The sequence below is a fragment of the Choristoneura fumiferana genome, chromosome 4 (genome assembly GCF_025370935.1).
Source record: "Choristoneura fumiferana chromosome 4, NRCan_CFum_1, whole genome shotgun sequence".
In the NCBI taxonomy this organism is placed as follows: Eukaryota; Metazoa; Arthropoda; class Insecta; order Lepidoptera; family Tortricidae; genus Choristoneura; species Choristoneura fumiferana.
In genome coordinates, this window is record NC_133475.1 from 1,277,651 (window position 1) to 1,300,690 (window position 23,040).

General features: G+C 39.5%; 2 protein-coding genes across 18 annotated transcripts in view; one reads left to right on the forward strand and one right to left on the reverse strand.

Annotated features, from left to right (window-relative positions):
- Nrx-IV (neurexin-4) overlaps positions 1-2,100 on the reverse strand; it is a 37,911-nt gene extending 35,811 nt beyond the window's left edge. The window contains exons 1-2 of one of the 2 annotated variants that reach the window (XM_074086505.1): positions 1,788-2,100; positions 1,340-1,453 (exon numbers count right to left, since the gene is read on the reverse strand). In XM_074086505.1, the coding sequence (XP_073942606.1) occupies positions 1,340-1,453; positions 1,788-1,854 (181 nt within the window). In that variant the 5' untranslated portion in view covers positions 1,855-2,100. The remainder of the gene's footprint in view (positions 1-1,339; positions 1,454-1,787) is intronic. The other variant, XM_074086504.1, reaches the window with a different exon arrangement.
- Positions 2,101-2,624: 524 nt separating this feature from the next.
- Positions 2,625-23,020, forward strand: sw (cytoplasmic dynein 1 intermediate chain short wing). 16 transcript variants are annotated; one of them, XM_074086462.1, is made up of 16 exons: positions 2,625-2,930; positions 4,644-4,777; positions 5,132-5,319; positions 6,310-6,437; positions 8,623-8,682; positions 9,376-9,396; positions 9,965-10,012; positions 13,945-14,112; positions 14,469-14,625; positions 15,518-15,772; positions 16,432-16,549; positions 17,758-17,989; positions 19,088-19,248; positions 19,739-19,876; positions 20,822-20,944; positions 21,567-23,020. In XM_074086462.1, the coding sequence occupies exons 2-16, from the start codon at positions 4,655-4,657 to the stop codon at positions 21,726-21,728; spliced, it is 2,082 nt and encodes a 693-aa protein (XP_073942563.1). In that variant the 5' UTR covers positions 2,625-2,930; positions 4,644-4,654; the 3' UTR covers positions 21,729-23,020. The 16 variants fall into 16 exon arrangements, with proteins under 16 accessions (XP_073942563.1, XP_073942567.1, XP_073942565.1 ...); XM_074086466.1 differs by having other exon boundaries at positions 13,978-14,112; XM_074086464.1 differs by having other exon boundaries at positions 8,650-8,682.
- The last annotated feature ends 20 nt before the right edge of the window (positions 23,021-23,040 follow it).

Below are 23,040 nucleotides of genomic sequence, written 5' to 3' on the forward strand. Positions count from 1 at the left end.
TTTAATCTAACATAATAATATAGCTTATATTTCTAAAACTGTTTCATTTCTTTTGTCATAAACTTATTTGTAAATGCTGCATCAGGCAAGCACAGTGGTTTGGCTTCTTTCACTAGCTCTTCAAAATTCAGATACGAAAAAGCTGGAGGAGGACCAAGGTCTTCGTTAGACTGGATAGAAACAGCCACAGTATGTCTCTCATCCACCAATGTCTCTTCAAACAACCAGTCATGTTTCAAAACATCATTGACATACAACTTAGTATCTGTTACCACTTCACCAACTTTCAAATCAAAAGTTTTAATAGCAAAACTTATATTTATCAAAGGAATTGTAATCCCAACACCAATATTCTTAACATAAGCCTCTTTTAAACACCACAGGCGGTAAAAGCATGCCATCTGTTCAGATTCTTGCGGGAACTGCTTTACAGTTTCCCATTCGTAGGTAGAGAACTGTCTTCTCATAAGTCTAAAGAATTCTGGAACATTCTTATTAGCTGGGGGCTCTATCTTCATGACGTCAACCCCAATATTCTTTTCTTTGTTCCCTGCTAGCACAGCATATTCTCCTTGATGGGAGACATTGAAATTTATTGGGATATCACCCACTCCCAACAAATATGGTTTTCCACGTTCATCCCTCCCAAACCGTATTTCATTGTATGGAATACCAGTTGAAAGATGAGCAAATTTTCTCATCAAGAGACGACCAACCATAGACGATTTAGCATCATCTTGATACAAGAATTTATCTATTCTCTCTTTCTCTTCAAGCTGTATGTAGCTAGTGGCCGCCATGATTTCTTCGTAGTCAGGTGACCAGGCTTTGGTGTTGAATGCCCATCTTATGTTTAAATTTGCCATTTTAAGCGCAGTTAAAATATGGTACTTCTGAAGTGTTAATTTGGTCCGTAAATTGTTTTTAGTGAGTTTGCGGACCTGTAGATGAACAATCTTGTTATTTTTATTCTTTCCTTTTAGTTTTCGTCTTTTGATGCTTTTATACACACAACTTAGTGAGGCAATGCAAATTAAAACATCTATTTTAGTCACACATAAATTAAGTTACAAATGCATGCCAAACTTCACTTCAGAGCCAAAATAAAAACTGTGTCAGACTACATAAAATACTTAAAAACGTTAAATAAAGTTTTTTCCTAAAATAGAGTGTAAAAAAATAAAACTAAAGTTGATAATTTAACAATAATTCCAATTTATAAACTGTGAAATCGAAAACGGGAAAAGGGAAGCCAACCAAAATTCAATGTAAACAGAATAAACCGTAACTATTGTATTTAAATATGATGACAACAATACGGAGTTTTGTATAAACTTACCATATAATTTAGCATTCTCAGGCCCACGTTCCCTTAGACTGGAGGTGGCTGTCAACTTAGCGTTGGCAACGAGGGGTTCGTTGCACTCATAGTCAAAATAATATCTGGCATATTCTGAAAACATTTAGTTTGTTATTGATCAATCAGAGCATGTCAACTGATATTTTAAGGTTATACTGCAGATATTGGATAATGTTTCTTTTCTTACTAAATAACTTGATATAAGTAATATTCAGCAGGCAAGTCTGTGAGAAGGAATACCTATCGTATCTTCACTAATAATAAAAATTTCTAATAAGAAAATGTATGATTATTTTTTAACTATCTGATCTGATCTCATCTGTTTGTAATAAATAAGTAATTTATTTTACTGTAACGGCAGGATATTACAACGAATCAATGAGAAAATGGGAAATTGAAATAAAAATCCGTTGATCGCCGCACTCACCTGCTTCCGAATTCGTAATACTAAAGCAAAGCAATGCAACGAAATAATATACAAAATTACTCATCATAATTTCATACTGGGATTCAATTTGTAAATCGAAAAAGAATCGGCGTTATTAGACTTTTGTATTAGTCAGAAAAAACGGATAAATTTGTTTGATCATTACGGTAGCGTTGTCATGATCATCAAATCCAGTCAAGCCGGACAACACCCTTGTTGTATTTGTCGTCAAGTACGGCATGTTCAAAACTATATGTCAAAGCATCGCTTGTAATTGGCTAAAATCTAACTTATTTAACTGTAGACAACCTTTTGACCAATGCACTGAAAGTAATCTCGTTACGGAAATATGATGTTCGGTAAATGAAAACTAATAAAAACTTCATTCAAATATTACATCGCGCTGGTATTTGATTGAACTTCTTTGGCTAGTCATCATTAATAATAAGAATGAAACGACATTCTCAATTTATGAAATGGCTAATTTTTGTCCAAATAAATTGGTCTTGAATTTCATTAAATTAAGTCCAGACCAAAACGAGCTTAAATTTTATATTTTTTTTATGACTGTGCTTTGAAAGTTGGTTTCGGAACGTAAAACTTTTTACAGTGCTGCTATAAAAGTAAAAAAACAATAACAAGGGTAATTTGTGTTTTGTATTAATCTAAATAAAACGCTTTTAAATATAATAACAGCGGTAATCTAACTAAAACCATAACTGAAATTAGATATCTCATATATAAATAAAACTTCCAGGAAATACCGGAACTTTTAATGTTTCGTTTCGGAAATTAGATGGGGTAAAACTATTACACCAATAGAAACATTTAGTATTTTCCCCACCCAATCTGAAATGAAAAGTTGAAGTTAGTTGTTGAAGGCGACCGATTGATTTTTGGATTTTTCATTTAGTTATATCTATTATTATCTAAATAATACAAAGAAAACTAGTAATTTCAAAAGAAAGCTAGTTAATTTGACTAATTCAGTTACATATTCAAACTTTTGAAATAGTAAAGAGGTGTTTCTCGCATTTGTTTGATTCCCCGTTATAGTTTTTTGTGCCACGTTTTGTTGGCATTTTGTGCATTAAAATTAGCTTAAGATGGTGTGCAACGTCTAAATTAAGGATTACTTATAAGGTAACGAACATATTGTCTTCTTCATATAAGCTTCTAATGAATCATTGTGCCGTGTAAGTTACGCAGGTTTGGTGACATCAGAGGAGGGAGCTGTCAAGATGTATTGATATTTTGAAAAGCTGGTCGCCGCTAATAAAAACAACAGATACAGATTATATATTTTCAGTCTTCAGTTCAGTATAGACAGACCAAAACTTACCACTTGAACCAGACCTACCTTGGTATTGTTATGTATTCTATTCCTCATCTTGATGTACCACTTACTCAGGGTTGCCATCCGTCCTAGTTTCCCTGAAGTTGCTTTAGTTAAAAGAGGTCTCTGAGGATTGTTTTGTGACTTTTATCAGAATAAACAATAAACTAAGAACACGCAATTGAAGTAACAAGCAATAAAATTGATCTTGACAACTAATAATGTAATTACCCTTTTAAGAAGAAGAAGAACAGTATAATAAAATATGAATCAGAATTCTCTACCCATTATTTGACAACTAAAAAAATTTATTGAAGATTAAGTAATGCATGGAAATACTAGTCATTCAAAGAAATTAATAAAGAAAGACCACCAGTAAAGATTAAATGGAACTTTTTGATGTTTGTATACTAGCAACAATCTACAGTAGGAGTCCGTTATTTCAATCCTGTCTACAGCATCCAAACCCCATAGCATTGCACATTAAAGAGTTCTACAATATAATACATCTGAAGAAACTAGAAATTGTATCCAAGACATGCAAAAGGGAATAGAATAATTTTTGTTGTGGGGAAGACAAAATTACTACAGTGGCAAAACATTTGGACGACTGGGTGGTCAAGTGGTTAGTGAACCTGACTACAAAGCTTGAGGTTCCAGGTTCGATTCCCGGCCAGTGCAGATATTTGTATGAATAATATGAATGTTTGTTCTCGGGTCTTGGATGTTCAATATGTATTTAAGTATGTTTATCCGTTGCCTAGTATCCATAGTACAAGCTTTGCTTAGTTTGGGACTAGGTCAGTTGGTGTGAAGTGTCCCATGATATTTATTATTATTATTATGGGTGCATGCTGGAGGGACTGTAGACTGCAGGGAGAGGCCTTTGCCGTCAGGTTTGGGTATGTGGATGTGGATGATTAATATTATTACTGTTGGTATGGATTTCAATCATGGGCCCATGGGGTAATTTGAGAAGTATTCATAAGGCCAAAGCCAATGTGAAAAATACCTTTGGAACACAACACCAGCTGGTGACTAGAATATTATCATTTCATCTGAACTATGAGACTTAATAAAAAAAACATTAAACTAATACAACCTCCACCACTGGAATATAGCAGGGTGCTTTGGACGCGTATGCAGGGTATTGGGCTGACATTACGTACAATAGCCCGGGAGATCAAAAAAAAATGTAACTGTCACAAGGCTCTGTCTCTTGAGTCGTAATAGTTAGACAGTTGAAATTTTCACAGATTATGTATTACTGTGGCCGCTATAACAACAAATACTAAAAACAGAATAAAATAAGTATTTATGTGGGCTTCCATACTACAAACATGATTGTTTTGCCGTTTTATGCTTTATATTAATAACGGCAACAGGTAGACGCTTTAAATATTCACAGAATCTTTAGTTGTATAATCAAATCACTTTTAAATTAAAATAAAATAAATGTTTAAGGGGGGCTCCCATACAAAAAACTTGATTTCTAATGTAAGGTTTTTTTTAATTTCCAGCACCAACCAAGATGTCAAGCATGTCGGATCGCAAGGCGGAGCTCGAGCGGAAGAAAGCCAAGTTGCAGGCCCTCCGCGACGAGAAGGACCGCCGCCGCAGAGAGAAGGAGCAAAAAGATGCTGAGGAGGCACTGGTATATTAATTTGATACTTATAGCTTATTATATGCTTGTATTTGGCTCCATAGTCCTAACAAGGAGTTCTTGTAGTCTCAGCGTATCAGTTCATGCGTCTGTCTGTCTGTCTGCGGTTTAGTTTAGTCTTAGTGCTAGAAAGATTTTAGACTTTAGATGAAAAACATTTTTTCTTTTTTGTCTAAACTAAAGTATAACACACAACGTCTGTGACTTTTTAGTTCCCATTCCCTTTCTAGTTTGAGTTGTCTGAGCCGAACGTGTTAAGCTCTGAAGTCCTATTTTTTAAGAGTTTCTTTCTAGTTGGTGGTTAGGTTATTGTTAGTCAATCATATATTTATTTATTGTGGTTAGGCCCGAGCGTCGACGACGTCGAGCCTCGACAGCCGGCGCGACCTGGACGAGATGCTGTCGTCGCTGGGCGTGGCGCCGGTGAAGGACGTGCTATCGTCGCTGTCGTCCATGCAGTCGCTGTCGCCGCCGCAGACCGCGTCGCCCGACGCCAGCCTGCCGCACGCCGACCGCAGCGCGCCGCCCCACGGGTCAGTACGGCCCAGTGGTGGGGAAACGGGGTGTCCACTTTCTGGAAAGTCTGGGAAAAGTCAGGAAAGGCTCAATGTGGTCAGGAAAAGTCAGGGATTTTTTTTAGGATTTGTAGTGGACACCCTGGTAAACTTTCCAGGGGGGGGGAATTTTACAGATATTTTAGAGGAGGGCCACAATTTCGCGGGCCATATTACTATTCGTTTAGAAGGAACGTCAGCAGGCCGGATCAAATCCCTTGGCAGGCCGAAGTTAGCCCGCGGGCCGTACTTCGCCCATCACTGGTACAGGGTTGCCAGACGTGCATGCTTAGTTTTTGTTTTCTCTATTTATTTATATATTTTACGTTATACTTTTCAAGCTTATTTAAAGTGTATCTCCTTTAAAAAACACGATTTAACAAAACAAAAACCGAGCAAAACTACTGGATACATTATGCTTGCTGCAGACTCATGACGAGAAGACCCGATTTTTATATAATTCACAAAAAAAAATGTGTGTCCAATATATTCTCATAATTTAATTAACTGACTGATTAGACTTTTATAACACTACCGTATTCACCTTAAGGCACTTGTCCCACCGCCGACGATGAGCGAGAAGCGAGCAGAGCGAGTAACTAGAAACGAGTTGGCGAGCAGTGAAAAGCGAGTGTTCGAGCACGACGGGCGATTACTCGCTCTACTCGCTCGAGCCGGGCGGCCGCCAAGCTAACAGCGCTGAGCGAGTATCGCTGAGCTAGTTTTATAGCTCAGCGAGTCTTAGCTCTTGTCGCTGCGACAAATGATGTAAGAGCGAGTTCTCGCCGGCAGTGTGAACCGCCAGCGATCAACTATTAATATATGTGTCTCTTTTACTCACTCAGGATCTTATATCTTTTGTTCGTTTCTTGAGCGAGAAAATAGTCGATAGCCAATCGTTTCCTCGCCGGCGGTGAGACAACTGCCTAAGCATGGCAAAGGGTAGACTAACCAATAGTTTCCACACAGATCCCTGAAGAAGTCGACCCAACTGCAGATAATATCCGTGCAGTCAACTGACATACCCCCGAAGGAAAACGTGACGTACGCGAAGCAGACCCAAACCACTACTTCGGGCATCACCGAGATCAGAGATGGTAAGTTTCACGAACCTTTTGTACTACTAGTTACACTATATTTGAACTAGGCGTTACTTTGTGGGGGTTCATATCAAAAAAACTATGTAACATACAAATATTTGGTTCACCGGTGACCTTACCACAGCTACGTCTATGCAGCTCCTCCGCCTCCACGGTATACGAACACAAGACACAGACAAACCTTACTGTCACCACCACCACACTATGCTGACACGTTTCGAACTCGACCAGAGTTCATCTTCAGGCAGCAACCGTTTACCATACTAGTCTAACATCTGATAGCAGCATGGTGAGCGGTTGTGTTGCTCTGAAGGTGAACTCTGGTTGAGTTCGAAACACGTCGGCGTAGTGTAGTGGTGGTAATAGTTGGGTTTGTATGATGTGTATGTGTTATTATGTGAAGGCTGAGGAGCTGCATGAACACACATTCGCTGCATACATGTAGATATCGTAAGGTCACGGGTGAGCAAAGTAATTGTTGATAGTTGATTAGTTTTACTTTTGTAATTTGGAGTAATTTGGTTGTTAATATTCCAATTTGTTAAAACTTGAAAAATTTCAAACAATTAGGTATTTATTTGCGTTTTTTATATGGGGAAGACTGAGATTAAGGTGTATGGTTTAGTAATATTATTAAGATTCAATAACTTGTGATTTTGTTTTGTTTTTTCTTTACTTTTTTGACGATTTGTTTTACAAAACTTCATTGTTTTTGTTGGCCTAACTGATTTTTTTACTGTGATGTCCGGATGTTGGTATTAACCGGACCATTTGCAAATATTCTAACTTATAAAGGCCATTTTAAACTTGCAAGAAAAATCTTACAAGTTGCATACAATGCGGCGCTCGACTGATCACTTCAAACTCGTAAGCTTTACGGCCTCGCAATGTATTGCAACTTGCAGGAATTTTCTTGCATGTCTAAACTGGCTTTAAATCTTTAACCGTTTTGTGTGTACTGATATTAGATGTGTGATTATTTTCTTTGTTTTTATTAACACTTTAACACATCTGCAAGACATTTTTGTAGGTGCTATCTCGTCGCATTGTGCATAGCTAAATGCACATTTTCTTACACGTTATTTTTAGGCGTTTGTATCGAAAGTATAAAAGATTATTAGTGCATCATATAATTTTAAATACTTACTTAAAAAAACCATTGAAAAATCTTGCAAGTGTGTTTTATCTAATCTTGTATAATAACAACATTAATTCCTCAATTATTCCCTAGACTTAATATTTGCAAATGTCGCCTCTTCCATAACCAAAATGACATCTGTAGTTCGTCGGTATTTACTTTTCGCTCATTCCTGTTTTCTTGTGCTGTCTGAGCTGTCACCAAAGGCGTTCTAACACAATGCTTTTAAGGCCCTTAGAATACCATTAAATTGAAATAAAGTTACTTATTAAGTGACTTAAAAAATATATTTATCAATTCAATCTTCGTCCTGTTAAAGTATGTTTTTAGGACAGGCGAATACGGACAATGAATGACACACTACTATGTTAGCGTCGAAACAAAACGATACGTATCGCTTGCCATGCATTTCTGTATCGTTTCTACGTCGTACTGCGTTTCGTGGTACGGGGTGGGGATGAGCGATGCTGTCAGTTAGAGATAATAATTAATAAATCAGGTTCGACACGTTTAGAATGATTATTTTTTTTTTTATTGATATTTTTGAACTCCATCACTCTTAGTAAACACGTGCACAAATTCAAATTTTTTGAAATAATAGAAATAAAAATATAATATATAATATATTTATTTGTCTTTCATCTTACAGTACGATTACTTGGAGTTAACACTTGACAGATAGGCGTGCCTTCAGTCAATTTTCAACTTTGACGTCATACAAATAAAGCCATTTTTAGTATACCACCCACCCACGTTTACAGATTATGTAAAAACTATTTTATTTGTATGATCTCAAAGTTGAAAATTGACTGAAGGCACGCCCATCTGTCAAGTGTTAACTCCAAGTACCTAATCGTACTGTACCGCGTTGCATAAACTCCGAACCCCGTTCATGACAGTCTCAGACAGCAGATGTCATTCATAATTTATTTATATTATACTCGGCTTAAAAATCCCACTATCTTTTTCCCCGAATGGGGTACAAAAGTAAATACTGTATGAGTGTCTGGTGCAATGTTTGTGTTCGTGCTACCATAAAACAAGGCTCTTCCAATGCGTCACCGCTTGCAGGGTACATGGAGGACTGGTGGCGGCCCCGCAAAGGTAAAATGAACTTTAATAATGCTAATGAACGCCTATTTTCCTTCAACATTTGAGCTAGTTTATTAATACAGAGGGTGCTACAAAAAAAAGTTTTTAAAATTTGAATGTTGGTGATTGAGGTGATAAGTCATATTATGAAATAATAAACAGGGCCTTGTTTAGAGCAATAATGTTTATGGAAAGAAAATGCGTTATTTTATTATTTATATTCAAAACAAGAATGATACTTTAGATAATTTATTTCATTTTATAATGCGCCATAAAAATTAATAAGAATAAAAATTTTGATTTTTTGGCTGCATTACGTATTTGCATGGTTTTATGAAATGATAATTTGTTTTGATGGTTTAAACTTGGGATCAAAAACATGTGTCACTGCGCACGTCTCACTGCATGGGTCCATAACATGAAATTAACAAATTAATGAACACAAATCAATACTTACGGCTACCTACAAAAAAACAGAAGCATACTAAATAAACGGTTTACTAAGAGCTGGTTTGTTTCATACCGTAAAAATATTTTTTTTAGCTGGCCGTAATTATACCATTGTGTATAATCATCCTCATCACGCAAAAATTGGTTAATATTTATGTAAATATTTTTGGGAAATTGCAATTCTTATTCACATACTTGCGTTCAGCAACACGCCGTACTGACTGACGAATTGTTTTTATTTTTGTCTCGTTCTAGCACACGCAACCGACTACTACGGTAAGTCATTATTCCTCTCGTTTGCAGTTAACTTTTAACCCTTACCTCTGTCGAATAACTTGGTGTCGGTTGAAATTTACTTAATAGTTTTTCATCTCGATTAGTTTATTGTAAATAGAGTCTTCACGCTTCTAGTTATTTCCTACTAACATGGTTTAGGTGAAGTTACTACAGATTGCTCGATAAACGCGATGTTTATTTAATTTTGATGCACAAGATAGTACTTTGTTTTACGTTTATCAAGGAATCTGAAGTGGTGAAAGGGCGGGTGTCGAGTGACGTTTCGAACACCGGATGTACTTCATGTCGAATTGTGGCCTTCCAGAGTTCTCCACGTGCCCGCCGGGCACAGTATATATCACGGCCGCATACAGTATATGTGTATCTCTCGTATGGTGGTAGTATGGGGCGCAGTATCATCTCACGCTGTCCAGCCGACTAACCCCGCACAGGTCTAACAGTCCTCATGCTGTAAATTAAAGCACTGTTGCTAATTCTATATTAAATTGTTTTTTTTATAATGGTCGAAAGATACTGACATTTTTTTTGTTTTTCCTCCCCTTTCAAGATGAGTACAATCTAAACCCGGGTTTAGAGTGGGAGGACGAGTTCACAGGTAGGTTTCAACTCGGATCATAAGAAGTTCTGTGAAACTAACTAGCCCTTGGTAGAGCCTACGCTGTCACACTAGCATGTTTGTGTTGTAACCTACATCGTATCTATATATTTAACGCTATTTATGACTATAGTTGCTAACAAATACATTTAACTTGGCACATAGCTGTTATTTAATTAATATAGGTTGTATACTGGATATATTTTGGCATACGATACAGGTGGCTTTTTGAGGACTTCGTTTTGGCTTTTATTTTAATTTAAATACTTTTAAAATGAAAACATCCTGTATGCATGCAATTCGACAAGGTCGATTTTTAATGTTAATAGACCTTGTTTTTATTTTGACCAATATTTTAAATGACCAGATAAATGTATTTTGCATGTAACGGAAGACTTTCTGTGATTGCATGACATATGTCATTGTGTATCTAGTCACATATGATTTTATTTATGTTTTTTTTATTATATAAGACCATGTACCTCTCTAGTGGAGAGCTCGGGAAGTATGTTTTGCGCATTTCTAGTTTATTCTGAGCTGTCACCGTGTTGCTTTTTAATACAGTTCGTGTTCTGTTGCACATGATCCAGATTTTCTGCACTTGAACTGTGTTATGTTCGACGCTTAGGTATTAGATTGAGTAAAATATAGAAATATAGCTAGTATCCTGCCTGCTTTCGATTAGCCTTTGCAAATTATAGTTCAAAGTGTTAGTTTCTAGTTTGTTTCTCAAGACTCTTTCATAAGTGTTACCAATTTAATTTTAATTGAAAAAATATATTTTTGTTTGACGTTTATTTTAATAAACAGACTGGAATCTACCGTCAGATTATAATTACAGTGATTTGTAAGCAAGATTATTAATGTTTACTTAAGGTTCCGTATGGGCACGCTTAATTGTTGATAGTCATAAATGAAATGTTTGTCAAAATGTTTTGTTTGTCATAACCATAACTATATCGAAAATACAAACTGAAACATAGATGCACAGAAAAACCAGAAAAAGAGACCAGCGCCGGGAATCGAACCCAGGTCCTCAACATTCTGTGCTGCGTGCTATACCTCTACACTACCACTGGACCTTTGACGGGATGACCGCAAAAGTAACAAAATTTGGAGTTGAAAGGAAAATAAAAAATACTCCAAAAACCAATCTTAATAACCATAACTCTTTGTTCTCTGAATTTATTAACAAACAAAAAACAAATCTAATCGATAGACTTCTTTCTTATTTTATGTTCTAAGTTTGACAAACGGTTTACGGTTTCGTCGGGAAAAACTATGACAAACATTACTTAACAACGCATACATGACCAAACAACAACAAACAAACAATAAACAATCATGACTTTCAAGAATTATGCGACTAGATACGCACCTATTTCTTTTAATTCGATGTTTCTTTGTTCAAGTGCGCTTCAAATATTTTTGATGTATAGTGTAACTCCAGGACATATGAGTAACACTTGGATATGACCTAAGTGTTTTTTTTTAGTGTATGTAAAACATCGTAGTTCCTATATAAATTCCTTATGCTTATTTTTACCATAAAGGAACCTACTTGTTTCTTATTATAACTAATTCCTTTCGATGAAAACAAAATTGCTTTACGAATTACTGTATCGTATAATCTACGTCATAAACGTTTGTAGGACAGCTCTGACCTCATGATTTGATATTATTTAATGGTAGTGATACACCTGAGCCATTCGAACGAACAACTCTCAGCAAATATTCTAAATTGCAGCGAATATTCTTACAGACTGGCTAAAATCAAAAAGTTGTTTCTGGGAAATTGCATACGTTTTTATAATAAAATTCCATAAAAATACCAATAAAACGGATACAAAATTCAAATTAACTGCCAAGAAGACAAAGGCGTTTTATAAAATTAATGATAATAATTATTATGGACAGGGATATTTGGAAATAATTCCGATCCGCATTGGCGATCCCTTACTTCAAATAGCGAATATACTGTGTTAAAAATAAAGTTGTGTTAAATACTTCTGATGTATAGATATCATTTAATATTATTGTAAATCTGTTTTAAAATTTATACCTAATTGAGTTTCTTGCTGGATTCTTCTCAACAGAGGTTTTTCCGAACCGGTGGTAGATTTTTTTTGACATTCATAAGTGCTTGTTATAGCTTAAATTGAATAAAGATATTTCGACTTTGATTGTACTCTAACGAAGGTTTTTTGACAGGCGAAACATCGCTAGATGGCGTTAGTATCGTGATCCGTTTGACGTTACAATCTTGCTTGCGATTGGCTCATTTAGCTGTTCAACCAATCACAAACGTGATGCACATGTTAAAGTTGATAAACGGACCTCGTGATTCTAGCACCAACTGCTTGTCACATAAACCCACGGATATTGGCAATAGACACCGAATGTCTATGGCCCATTTTGATATTGATTATAATCGAAAAGGAATAGAAATTTCTAAAAACGTGATGAATACCATACCGTACTACCATACTAGCTTATTTATTATCCAACCGAATATCCGATCACTGGGATAATGAATTGGCGTCTAAATGCTCCTTTGTAATACTAACTGTTTCCCGCGACTCCGTCCACGTAGAATCCCTTTGGGAACTATGCAATTTTCTCGGGTAAAACCCATCCTAGGTCCTTGCCCTGTATACTGAATTTCACTTAAACCGGTTCAGTGGTTTAGACGTGAAAAAGTAACAAACAAACAAACAGATTTACAAACTTTCACATTTATAATATTAATGCGATTTGGCTACAAAGTGTCATTAAAAGATGTTCCAAGTGCTCGGTAAAATGCTCAGATGTATCAATACTACCTGAAAACAAGAATACCAATCAGAGTACTCCCGACAGAAAGAGACAAAGACAATGATCTCTAAAAGTATAATCAGTGCGCGAATGCTCTGCTGGTATACTATCATGCAAACTACGGACAAAATTAAAAAAAAATTGTTCGTCGTTTTTTTTGTGCTAACGCTCATTTCATTAGTATTCAGAAAGCATTCAGTTTAGTTTAATTCATTAGATTCATGGACTAGCCAATGCGTGTCGTGATCTTAAAATAATAAGGTTCAAATTAAAAACAATTGTACCTACCTAAGGTAGTTATCAAGTCAAGTATTGAGTCGAGACTTAAAACTGATCGAAAATTATGGAACCTTTATTTTTCTAGGTCACGTGTTGTGTATAGCAATATGAAAGCAAACAAGTTTACCTTCTCGCTTCTTTATAGTCCTAAGGGGAAAAAAGCCTTATCTCATGTCCGTCCCACATTAATAAACTTAGAATAATTGTTTGTGTATTGATGAAAAAAGGAAAGAATTGCACTCAGTTTCATTATTATGGTTATTTATAGTAAGGATATGTTTGACCAAAGTTTGCTGTTACTTGAAATAACCCTATAATTATCAATTTTTAAAATTTCGGTTTTGAGCTACTTTAGATCTAAAGAGAAGGTATTGCTCACATATTTCTATAACACTTTGAGAGTAGTCGTTAGTACACCGTAGCATCACAAGTAGACTCATTAATTACATTTCATACACTAAACAAGATATAATTTCATGGAGTTTGACAAAAACTATCTTTTAAAGTTAGAATCACCTCACTGACAATAACGAATCATTCGAAAATCTATTAAAGAAAAAGACAATTTTTTTCAGAATTGAAACTCATCTAAAACTTCATGAAATTATGATTTAAAAAAACGGCTGATTTATTAATATTTTCCACTCGAAAAAAAATCCTTTTTATTAATTCGGTACAATACCAGGGCCCCATATTAACAAGTCCGTTACTCTAACTTCGTCGTGGCTAAGACCCGATCAGTTGACCAACCAATCTAGCAACCAAGCCAAGTGGCAAGCATAAATCAGCCGACGCACGCACTCCCCACCCGGCAAGGGCCATTCTTATTCACCGTCCAGTGCTTACATTCGACGGCGACGCTGCGCGGCAAGGCGAAGATGACGATGCGTTCCACGGGAAACTCCCGCCGGGCATCCTGCCGCACGGACTGCCAACCGTCAAGGAGGTCCAGCCCGCCGTGACGGCCGCGCCGCCCGAGAAGAAGGAGGAAGAGAAGGAGAAGAAAGGTGAGTAGCGAAAACTAGCTGCTAGATTACGCTTCGTTTGTTTTAGGATTCCCTGCCAGCTATAAACATGGCCTCGGATAGGCTCCATTTCAAACCAACAATACGTTCACTCGCCACGGACACGTACGTAGTACTGGATGCAACAATGGCTCCGAATAGGTACTGAGTATCTCAACTCGCGCGGCGCGCGCGTAAAACGAGCGAGTCGAGAGTCCCGCTCATTGCACGCGTTTTACGCGCAAGTGAGCTCGCGCGCATAACGCCTCATCTAGATCTAGACAGGCTCTTTGCATTCCGTAGTCTTAGCTTTCCCAATTTTAATTATTGTTACTCGACTGCTCCAATGCATGTTTAAGTACGGGAGCTGAGCGCAGACGAGAAGCACACGATAATGCTGTCGGCCGAGTTCCAGCGGTTCGTCACGAAGGCGGGCCGCGTCATCGAGCGGGCTCTGGGGGAGTCTGTCGACATCTACACGGACTACACCGGCGGCGGGGACAGCGAGAATGCTCTGTGAGTCCATAGGGATAGTTCTACGAGCTAATCAGAGCGGCTACTACGAAATTCGTAAATCGAAGTTCGTGTCGTACCGTCCCTCTCACACGCGTGTCAAATAAAATTAGCGTCAGCGGGACGGCAAGATACGAATTTGGAAATTGGCATTTCGTAGTATAGGGCCAGTTTTCTGTTGCTTATACTGAAGAAATGAGTCAGTGCCCTTAGTGTAAGTTTTCGGTTACAATATACGTCTCGATCGCCTTCGCGTTCAAATCTCAATTTGTATGGAAACACGAACAGCGCCTCTAGCGGAACGTTTGCGATGTTCGTGTTTCCATACAAATTGGGATTTTAACGCGATCGAGGCGTGTATTGTAACCGAAAACTTACACTAAGGGCACAGGTAGAATGGAAGGATTTTATAAAACGATATGGTGTGGTGCATGCGGTACAATTACAATTCATTAAAATTTCTTGCTTACGGTCTCTCATTTCTTTCGGCACAAAAAACCGACCTATTACTACAACAAATCAGTACCCTGCTGAATTTGATGACTACAATCATACAAAAGCTATCCAATTAATCTAAAAATTGCAACGTGGAATATAAATGGACTCCAATCAAGGCTGGAGGAAGTGAAGACAATCATAATGGAGCATAATTTGGACTCCACTCATATCCGAAACTCACCTTCCCAAGAATGCCTCTGATAGCGGTTGAAACGCTCGCAAAACCACCCATAAATAGTCACAATGATTTTCTGACTGGAATATTAAAAGAGAGAAAGAAAAATTTTAGTAACTAAACTTTGGCAAAGCAATACCTGCGTCGCCTAACGAAAATGTTCTCTACGCGCCACAGTAAGCGTAACAATCAAACGATCCTGAATAACACGTTTGCCTTCAGGGACGACAAATCCGACGCCCGGCTGTCCCTCGTCCGGACGTTCTACGACGAGCGCTGGTCCCGCGGCCGCTGCGTGACCTGCCTGGACTGGTCCTCGGCGCACCCGGAGCTGCTGCTGGCGTCCTACCACAACAGCGACGACGCGCCGCACGACCCCGACGGCGTCTGTCTGGTCTGGAACACCAAGTTTAAGAAGACCACGCCGGAGGACGTGTTCCATTGCCAGTCGCCTGTCATGAGCGCTACCTTCGCTAGGTCAGTGCTGGTCATCTCGGCCTGCCCATTGCTGGGAACTGGTCTCCTCCTGTGATGATGAGAGAACTTGAGCCGTAGTTAAATCCCCACGCGGGCCCAGTGCGGATAGGGAACTTGAAACTAACGATGTTTTCTTTCACAGTAAAGCTCCATGATAAATTTCAATGTAATTTCGCACATAAATTCCGAAAAATTCAGAGGTCGAGCTCGAGTTCGAATCCACGACCCTCTGCTTGAGAGCCTAATGTGGCCTAATTTCAGTAGCTAGCTTAGTTTAGTTAGTTTACAAATTCACAGGGCTTAAATCCGATAGGTACCGAAAATACCGGTATATACCGCGTTAGTACTGGTGTATACCGCTTTAAGACCGGTATACACCAGTTTAATATTAGTATATACCACTTTATTACTGGTGTATACCGCTTTAAGACCGGTATACACCAGTTTATTATTAGTATATACCACTTTATTACTGGTGTATACCGCTTTAGTACCGGTATTTTCTGTACAAGTGCTTGAAACTAAAGCGAAATTAAGTACCGATTTAGCTTTAATAAGCTTTTAGGCGGCAAGGCCGCCTATAGTCAACCTATTTTTTTTTTTTCATTTTAGTAATTAACCTAGTAATAATATCTAAATGTCATGTTTTCCTTGAGCAGGTTCCATCCCAACCTGATACTCGGAGGCACATATTCGGGTCAAATCGTACTGTGGGACAACCGCGTGCCAAAACGTACACCCGTACAGCGGACACCTCTCTCTTCGCTCGCTCATACGGTAACTAGAAAACAATGAGGGCTTCTGTGACCAACCAACTTTGACATGTGTGCCACGTTTGTGATTGGTTGAATAACTAAACGAACCAATCGCAAGCAAGACTGTAACGCCAAACGGGCCACTCGACACTAGTGCCATCTAGCGATGCATGACTCCGAGAGCGTGGAGGTAATGTGTCTTCGGTGCACCCAGAGCAGGGTTTCTCAAAGTGGGGTTCGCTATTCGACGGTAGGGGGTTCGCGACAAGGTTTACGTAATGGCGGCTACAAGACTGGCAAGATGATTAAGATTGGTTTTTGGAGTCTTTTTGTAATTTTTATTTCAACTCCAAATTTGTTACTCATTGGTTTGTTATTTGTTGTTGTTTGTTTCAGTTTGTATTTTCGTTGGCAAGATGATTCTTACCTAAGTATATTTGTTACCTTTTATTGAAATAAATAATATACATTATATTATGATGATGATTGAAATAAAAATAAACTTAGTTTCTCCAACAGCCAATTTTATTACTATTTTTCGGGGGGGGGAGGGGAGGTAGGGGTTCGCTGTTGTCTAGAAACTTTAACAGGGGTACGTGGAGCCATAAGTTTGAGAAACCCTGTTTTAGAGAGCTAATTTTTTCTACCAACAAACTGTCATGCAGTTTAGGAGACAGTTTAGGATAGGTTTTGCAGGTGATAGGACCTGGTGCAAGGTCCGCCCGGATTGCTACCACCATCTTGCTCGCTAATCCTGCCGTGAAGCAGCAGTGCTTGCACTGTTGTGTTTCGGCGTGGGAGTAAGACAGCCGGTGAAATTACTGGCCTCTAGGTTAGCAACCCTGGTATTGCAGATGTTTATGGGTGGTGGTGATCTCTTACCATCAGGAGACCCACTTGCTCGTTTGCCATCTAGTCGAATAATAAAAATAGTTTATTTAAAAATATTATATTCTGTTTATTTGAGACAATATAATAAAAAAATAAAATACCCTTTTAAAAGAAAGAAAGAAAGAAGATAGGAGGAAGACAGGTGAAAATCGGAGCGATTTTCTGAAAAATTGTTTTTGACTTCTTTGGATGACTGTGGCGTTCAGAAGGCTAATACAGAAGACACACAAATACAATAAAATTTACACAATCACACACAATTAAACTAAAAAAATATGAAAATACAAATGAAAATTTAAGTTGAAAAATTTCGCCTTTTACATAAACGTGTGTCCCCAGCATCCAGTATACTGCCTGTCGGTAGTCGGTAGCCAGAACGCTCACAACCTCATCTCGGTGTCATCTGACGGGCGCATGTGCTCCTGGTCGCTGGACATGCTCTCCCAGCCCCAGGAGACCTTGGAGCTGCAGCACCGGCAGAGCAAAGCTGTCGCCGTCACTGCTATGGCGTTCCCTCACGCTGATGTTAACAACTTCGTGCTTGGCGGGGAGGATGGGAACATCTATACTGGTGAGTGGCAGTAGCCCGTAGAATCATTGAGGACGCTCCGATGTTCGAGGTCATGCTACAACTCCTTGTCTTCGGACTTCGGAGTCCCTGGGGAGGTGCTCTCGCAGCCTCAGGAAACCTTGGAGTTGCAGCATCGACACCCTTAACTCCACCCAGATAACCAACTTAGATAACTACTTGACTAGGTGTAACATTTGTTCATTCTCCACTTTTGCCGTATTTAACCATCTAACATAACTCATCATCCCAGCCTATATACGTCCCACTGCTGGGCACAGGCCTCCTCTCAGAACAAGAGGGCTTGGGCCATAGTTCCCACGCGGGCCCAGTGCGGATTGGGAACTTCACACGCACCATTGAATTGCTTCGCAGGTTTGTGCAGGTTTCCTCACGATGTTTTCCTTCACCGCAAAGCTCGTGGTAAATTTCAAATGTAATTCCGCACATGAATTTCGAAAAACTCAGAGGTGCGAGCCGGGGTTTGAACCCACGACCCTCTGTTTGAGAGGCGATAGGTCAAACCACTAGGCCACCACGGCTTCCATAACTAGCACATCTATATTCGTGAGTGGTAGCTGGTTGCGGTATTGGCCATGTCGAAGCAGAGCGTTTTAAGTTAAACCCGTATGCCTCATCCAAACTCTCCACGAGAAACGCGAGAGTGAAGACGGTACGCCCGTGTCCCCTCGCCTCGCTGTCACTCCGCTTTGTGTCGGTTTTTCGGGTGCGAGTCAAAGGATGACTTAGCGGACAACTGAATAAATCGAGTGTGAATGGCTAGCACTCCTGCAGCCTCCACTCGCCGACACTCGCGCCGAGAGCCTCTAGGAGGCGCCTCGCGAGAGTCTGGATGGTGGAGTAGTACCCCTGGCTATAAAGCGGGCAGTAGCGGCGTTTGTGACCGCCCAGGGCGCCGGATCAAAGGGGCGCCCTTTTATCCTCTCCCTCAGTGAGCGAAGCCTATACCTACTTTCTAGAAATTTCCCAAAAGTTGGGGGCACCGTGGAAACCTCGCCCAGGGCGCTGGAAGTGCTTAAATCGGCCCTGAAAGCGGGACCTGCCCTTGTTTCTTGTGAGATGACGTTGTTTGCGGTGCAGGCTGCCGGCACGGGCAGCGCGCCGGCGTCACGGACTGCGTGGAGGGACACGCGGGGCCGGTCACGGGCGTGGCGTGCCACGCGGCCGGCGGGGCCGTTGACCTCTCGCACCTCTTCCTCACCTCCTCCATGGACTGGAGCGTCAAGCTGTGGAGCCTCAAGGTCGGTCACACTACACGCTGTAAAGCCGAGTTTAGACTTGCAAGAAAATCGTGCAAGTTGCCATTACATTGCGGCGCTCGATTGACCACTAGAAACTCGTTGGCTTTACGGCCTCGTAATGTAATGCAACTTGCACGATGTTTCTTGCAAGTCTAAACTCGGCTTAACATTTACATCGGTCAGTATGGGAAAGTCTGAAAATGTGAGACACGCGAAGATCTGTTCTTAGGAACCATGTCACCGATTTTAGTTACAAGAAAAACTGCATTCATACATTTATTAAAACTTGTACTCGAGTTCGGGAATCGAAGCCGCCAAAAAAGTCAAAATTCTAACTTCGCATCTTGCCGTCCCGCTGACGCCTATATTTAATACGAGAGTGAGAGGGATGGTACGATACGAACTTCGAATTTTGTAGTAGCTCCCCTGATTTTCATTAAAGACCTTACCTGGAAGTAATGAGTGATGTCAATCGGCTTGGTGTTTCCAGGAGAACAAAGCCCTGTACTCGTTCGAGAACAGCGGCGATTACGTGGTGGACGTGCGCTGGTCGCCCGCGCACCCCGCGCTGTTCGCGGCCGCAGACGCCGCGCGCCTCGACCTCTGGAACCTCAACCGCGACACAGAGGTACGGCCCCTACACGCCGAGACAACTGACAACCGTCTGTACTCGTAACCATACAGTTAAGCTACTATACCACTTTTGTTGATATCTCCCTTGTTGTGTAGGGAAATGAGCGAGCACCACTGAGGCTGACATGATCACCTGGAAGTGCTCAAAGCCTCAACAAAAATAAGACAAAAAAAGACATTGACCAATGAGGGCTATCGCGTATGAACTCGCCACTAGAGGCGCTAGTGTAGCGTGAGGTCTCCGAAATGTCAAATCTCATAGTTTTTGGGTGAGCTACGCGGGTTTATTTATAATTAGAATAGTTTTGTGAATATTTTGCAATATCTGAAACTAATTATGGCAAATATGCGTTCCGGGCCTATGAATGTCTGGGTTTTGAGACAGTTTTGTCTTTCGGAAACCTTTTTCCTCCCTTTTTTCCGAACAAAACGGGGACTATACAACACTGTGGCATGCTCGATATTTTTATGGTACGGTTTTAAGGTGTATTAAATATGATTTTAATCTAAACTTTGTTTTCACGCCCGTAATAACAGACTTTGAAAGCCTTACTTAAAAACCTCACGCAACAGTGCGCCATCTAGTGAGACAAAAAACGATAGCCCTCATTATCGCCAAGATTTCAAAGTGTCAAGGACTGTAACCTCTTCATATGGATTTGTATGGGCATGCGCTCACTACATCCACTCCATAGCGTCACCGGATCTCCTCACTCGCGAGGTTGCCACTCGCTGCCCTCTCAACCGCGATGCGGCGCTCTCCATCCCCCCCCCTACTCGGAAATTCGTGGACCGCGCGAGTCCACTCGTTATCAACGCGCCGTCCGCGCGTGGACGCCCTGTCGACAACGAGTGGACGCCGAAAGTCGAGACGGTGCTGGTCGGGTGGCTCTAATGAGCTGACGTAACCGTATCTGTCCTTAAACACGTTTGTCCGCAGGTGCCGGTGGCGTCGATCCAGTCGGAGGGCGGCGCGTTCAACCGCGTGTCGTGGACGCCGAGCGGCGCGCACCTCACGGCGGGCGACGACGCCGGAAAGATATCCGTCTACGAGCTCGCAGAGGTAACTTTACCGTCCAGCTAATAAACACTCACCCCCAGTTTCACTACCTTATTTCGCGTAACCGTCGGTAATTTTTACAGAATTCAATTACATGGAACTCCATGGAAATATTATCTACATTGGTTCCAAATACTACTAAATCAATAGAACTTGCCAATCCTAATAAGCTATATGTATAATAAAAATAGCTATGCTTGAAAATTAAAAGCTTGGAAGTAACCGTATTTGTAATGTTGCTGTTATTTTTTTTTTAAATAATATGGACCGTGATTGACCCTTATATCAACCTGATAGTGCAGATTTTCTTGCAACAGAATTGAACACGATAACTCAATCATAAAATTAAGATTGGTTTTATGGAATCTTTTTGTATTTTTTATTTCAATTCCAAATTTTTACTTTTACGGTCATCCCGTAACCTTAATTGAAAATACAAACTGAAATATAGATGCATACCTGGACCTGGGTTCGATGTGATGGTCTTATTTTTCTGTTTTTTCTGTGCACAATTCAATCATAAAACCCATTTTGCTCTCGACCTAACTCTCGACCCTCGCTTGCGGCTCGGGCTGACGCGTTTTATACACTTGTAGTACAATCTCATTTCCATTATCATTTCCAGAGCGAATACCAACCCCGGCACGATGAATGGAGCAAGTTTGTTTACACCCTACAAGAGCTACGTAACAACCAGGCCGATGAAGAAAGCGACCGGCTCAGCCTGGCCAGCGGACCTCCCTCCCTAACCAGCTTGACCAGCCTCGCTAGCAACCCCCTGCGATAAATACAGCGCTAAGCACTGCCACCTCGTTTCGCGGCACTTAGTAACAAGGCTCAATTGCATAATGATTAATGAAGTACCCGCATATTACTGAATTTCCGCATAAAATCGATAATAATACTGTTACTAGAACACATTGAAAAAAATCGCATAATAAGGTGTAATTAATGGACTGACCAACTTATCTGTGAATCAGACCAAGCAATGTTACACTCTATGCGAACGGTATGAAAACTTTTTAAATTCACAGATAAGTTGGTCAGTCTATATCAATGTGTTCTTGTGACAGTTTTTTTGTTAATTTGCAAATATTTGGTAACTAATATAAAAAAATTATTACTATACTAGTCGCACCTTTAAAATTAAACTGAAACAATTCGAAATATTCTCAGTTCCAAAATAAACTTGAAATAAAACACAATCTGGTTGAATTTTCAAATGAGAAAATTTCGATTTATTTCAGTTTAATTTTAAAGATGCGTAGTATGTTTCGGTTTTGTTGCGTGAAATGGAACAACGCTCGGTTCAATCACCTCCAATGCTTGTAAGCATCCATTCAAAGGGCAAAGAGCGGCTAGCACGCGTAACATCACACTTTTTCAGTGTCAGATTCCATCAGAATTCATCACTCATTCTTGGTGCGAGTGACACAGCAAGGAAAGATTAATGCATGAAGAAATTAACATCTAACGCTGACAGGTGAGGACTGATAGATTATATTGAATTCAAACGGAATACCTGTCACATGAAAGAAAATGTTTTTTATAAAGTTGATGAAATCCGTATTGGAATGTAACATTAGTAAATTGGTGGGATCTTAGCATTTAATTACAGCAAATTATCATTAGATCTTCACTTTGTTATAAATAATGAAGTTTTGGTCATTAAAAAGTAATTAAAATGAGATATTTTAATCAAAACCCTACTTAGAACACAGGTAACTGTTTATGAGATATTATCATGTAATTTTCTATGCAATGCTGTAAATATGCTGGCTTGAATATGTTGTATATTTCACTGAATTAGTATTTATAATTGGAACCTAATGTATTATTTCAATTTGTTAGTATCGCTTACTCCATTTTTAGATTAGAATATAAACTGGGTCTTGTTATTTACAAGACTTTATTTCCCACTTTGAAATTGATATGCAAGTTAGTGTATGGTAAGCATAATAATAAATGTTATTTATCAAAGTATTTACTAAAAGACAACTTTAGTTTAGCTGTAATGTTTTCCTGAAGCAGGTACTTGTATTACGCTTTATAACAGTTGATTATATAAAATTAATAACATTGCACTGTTTTATTTGTCA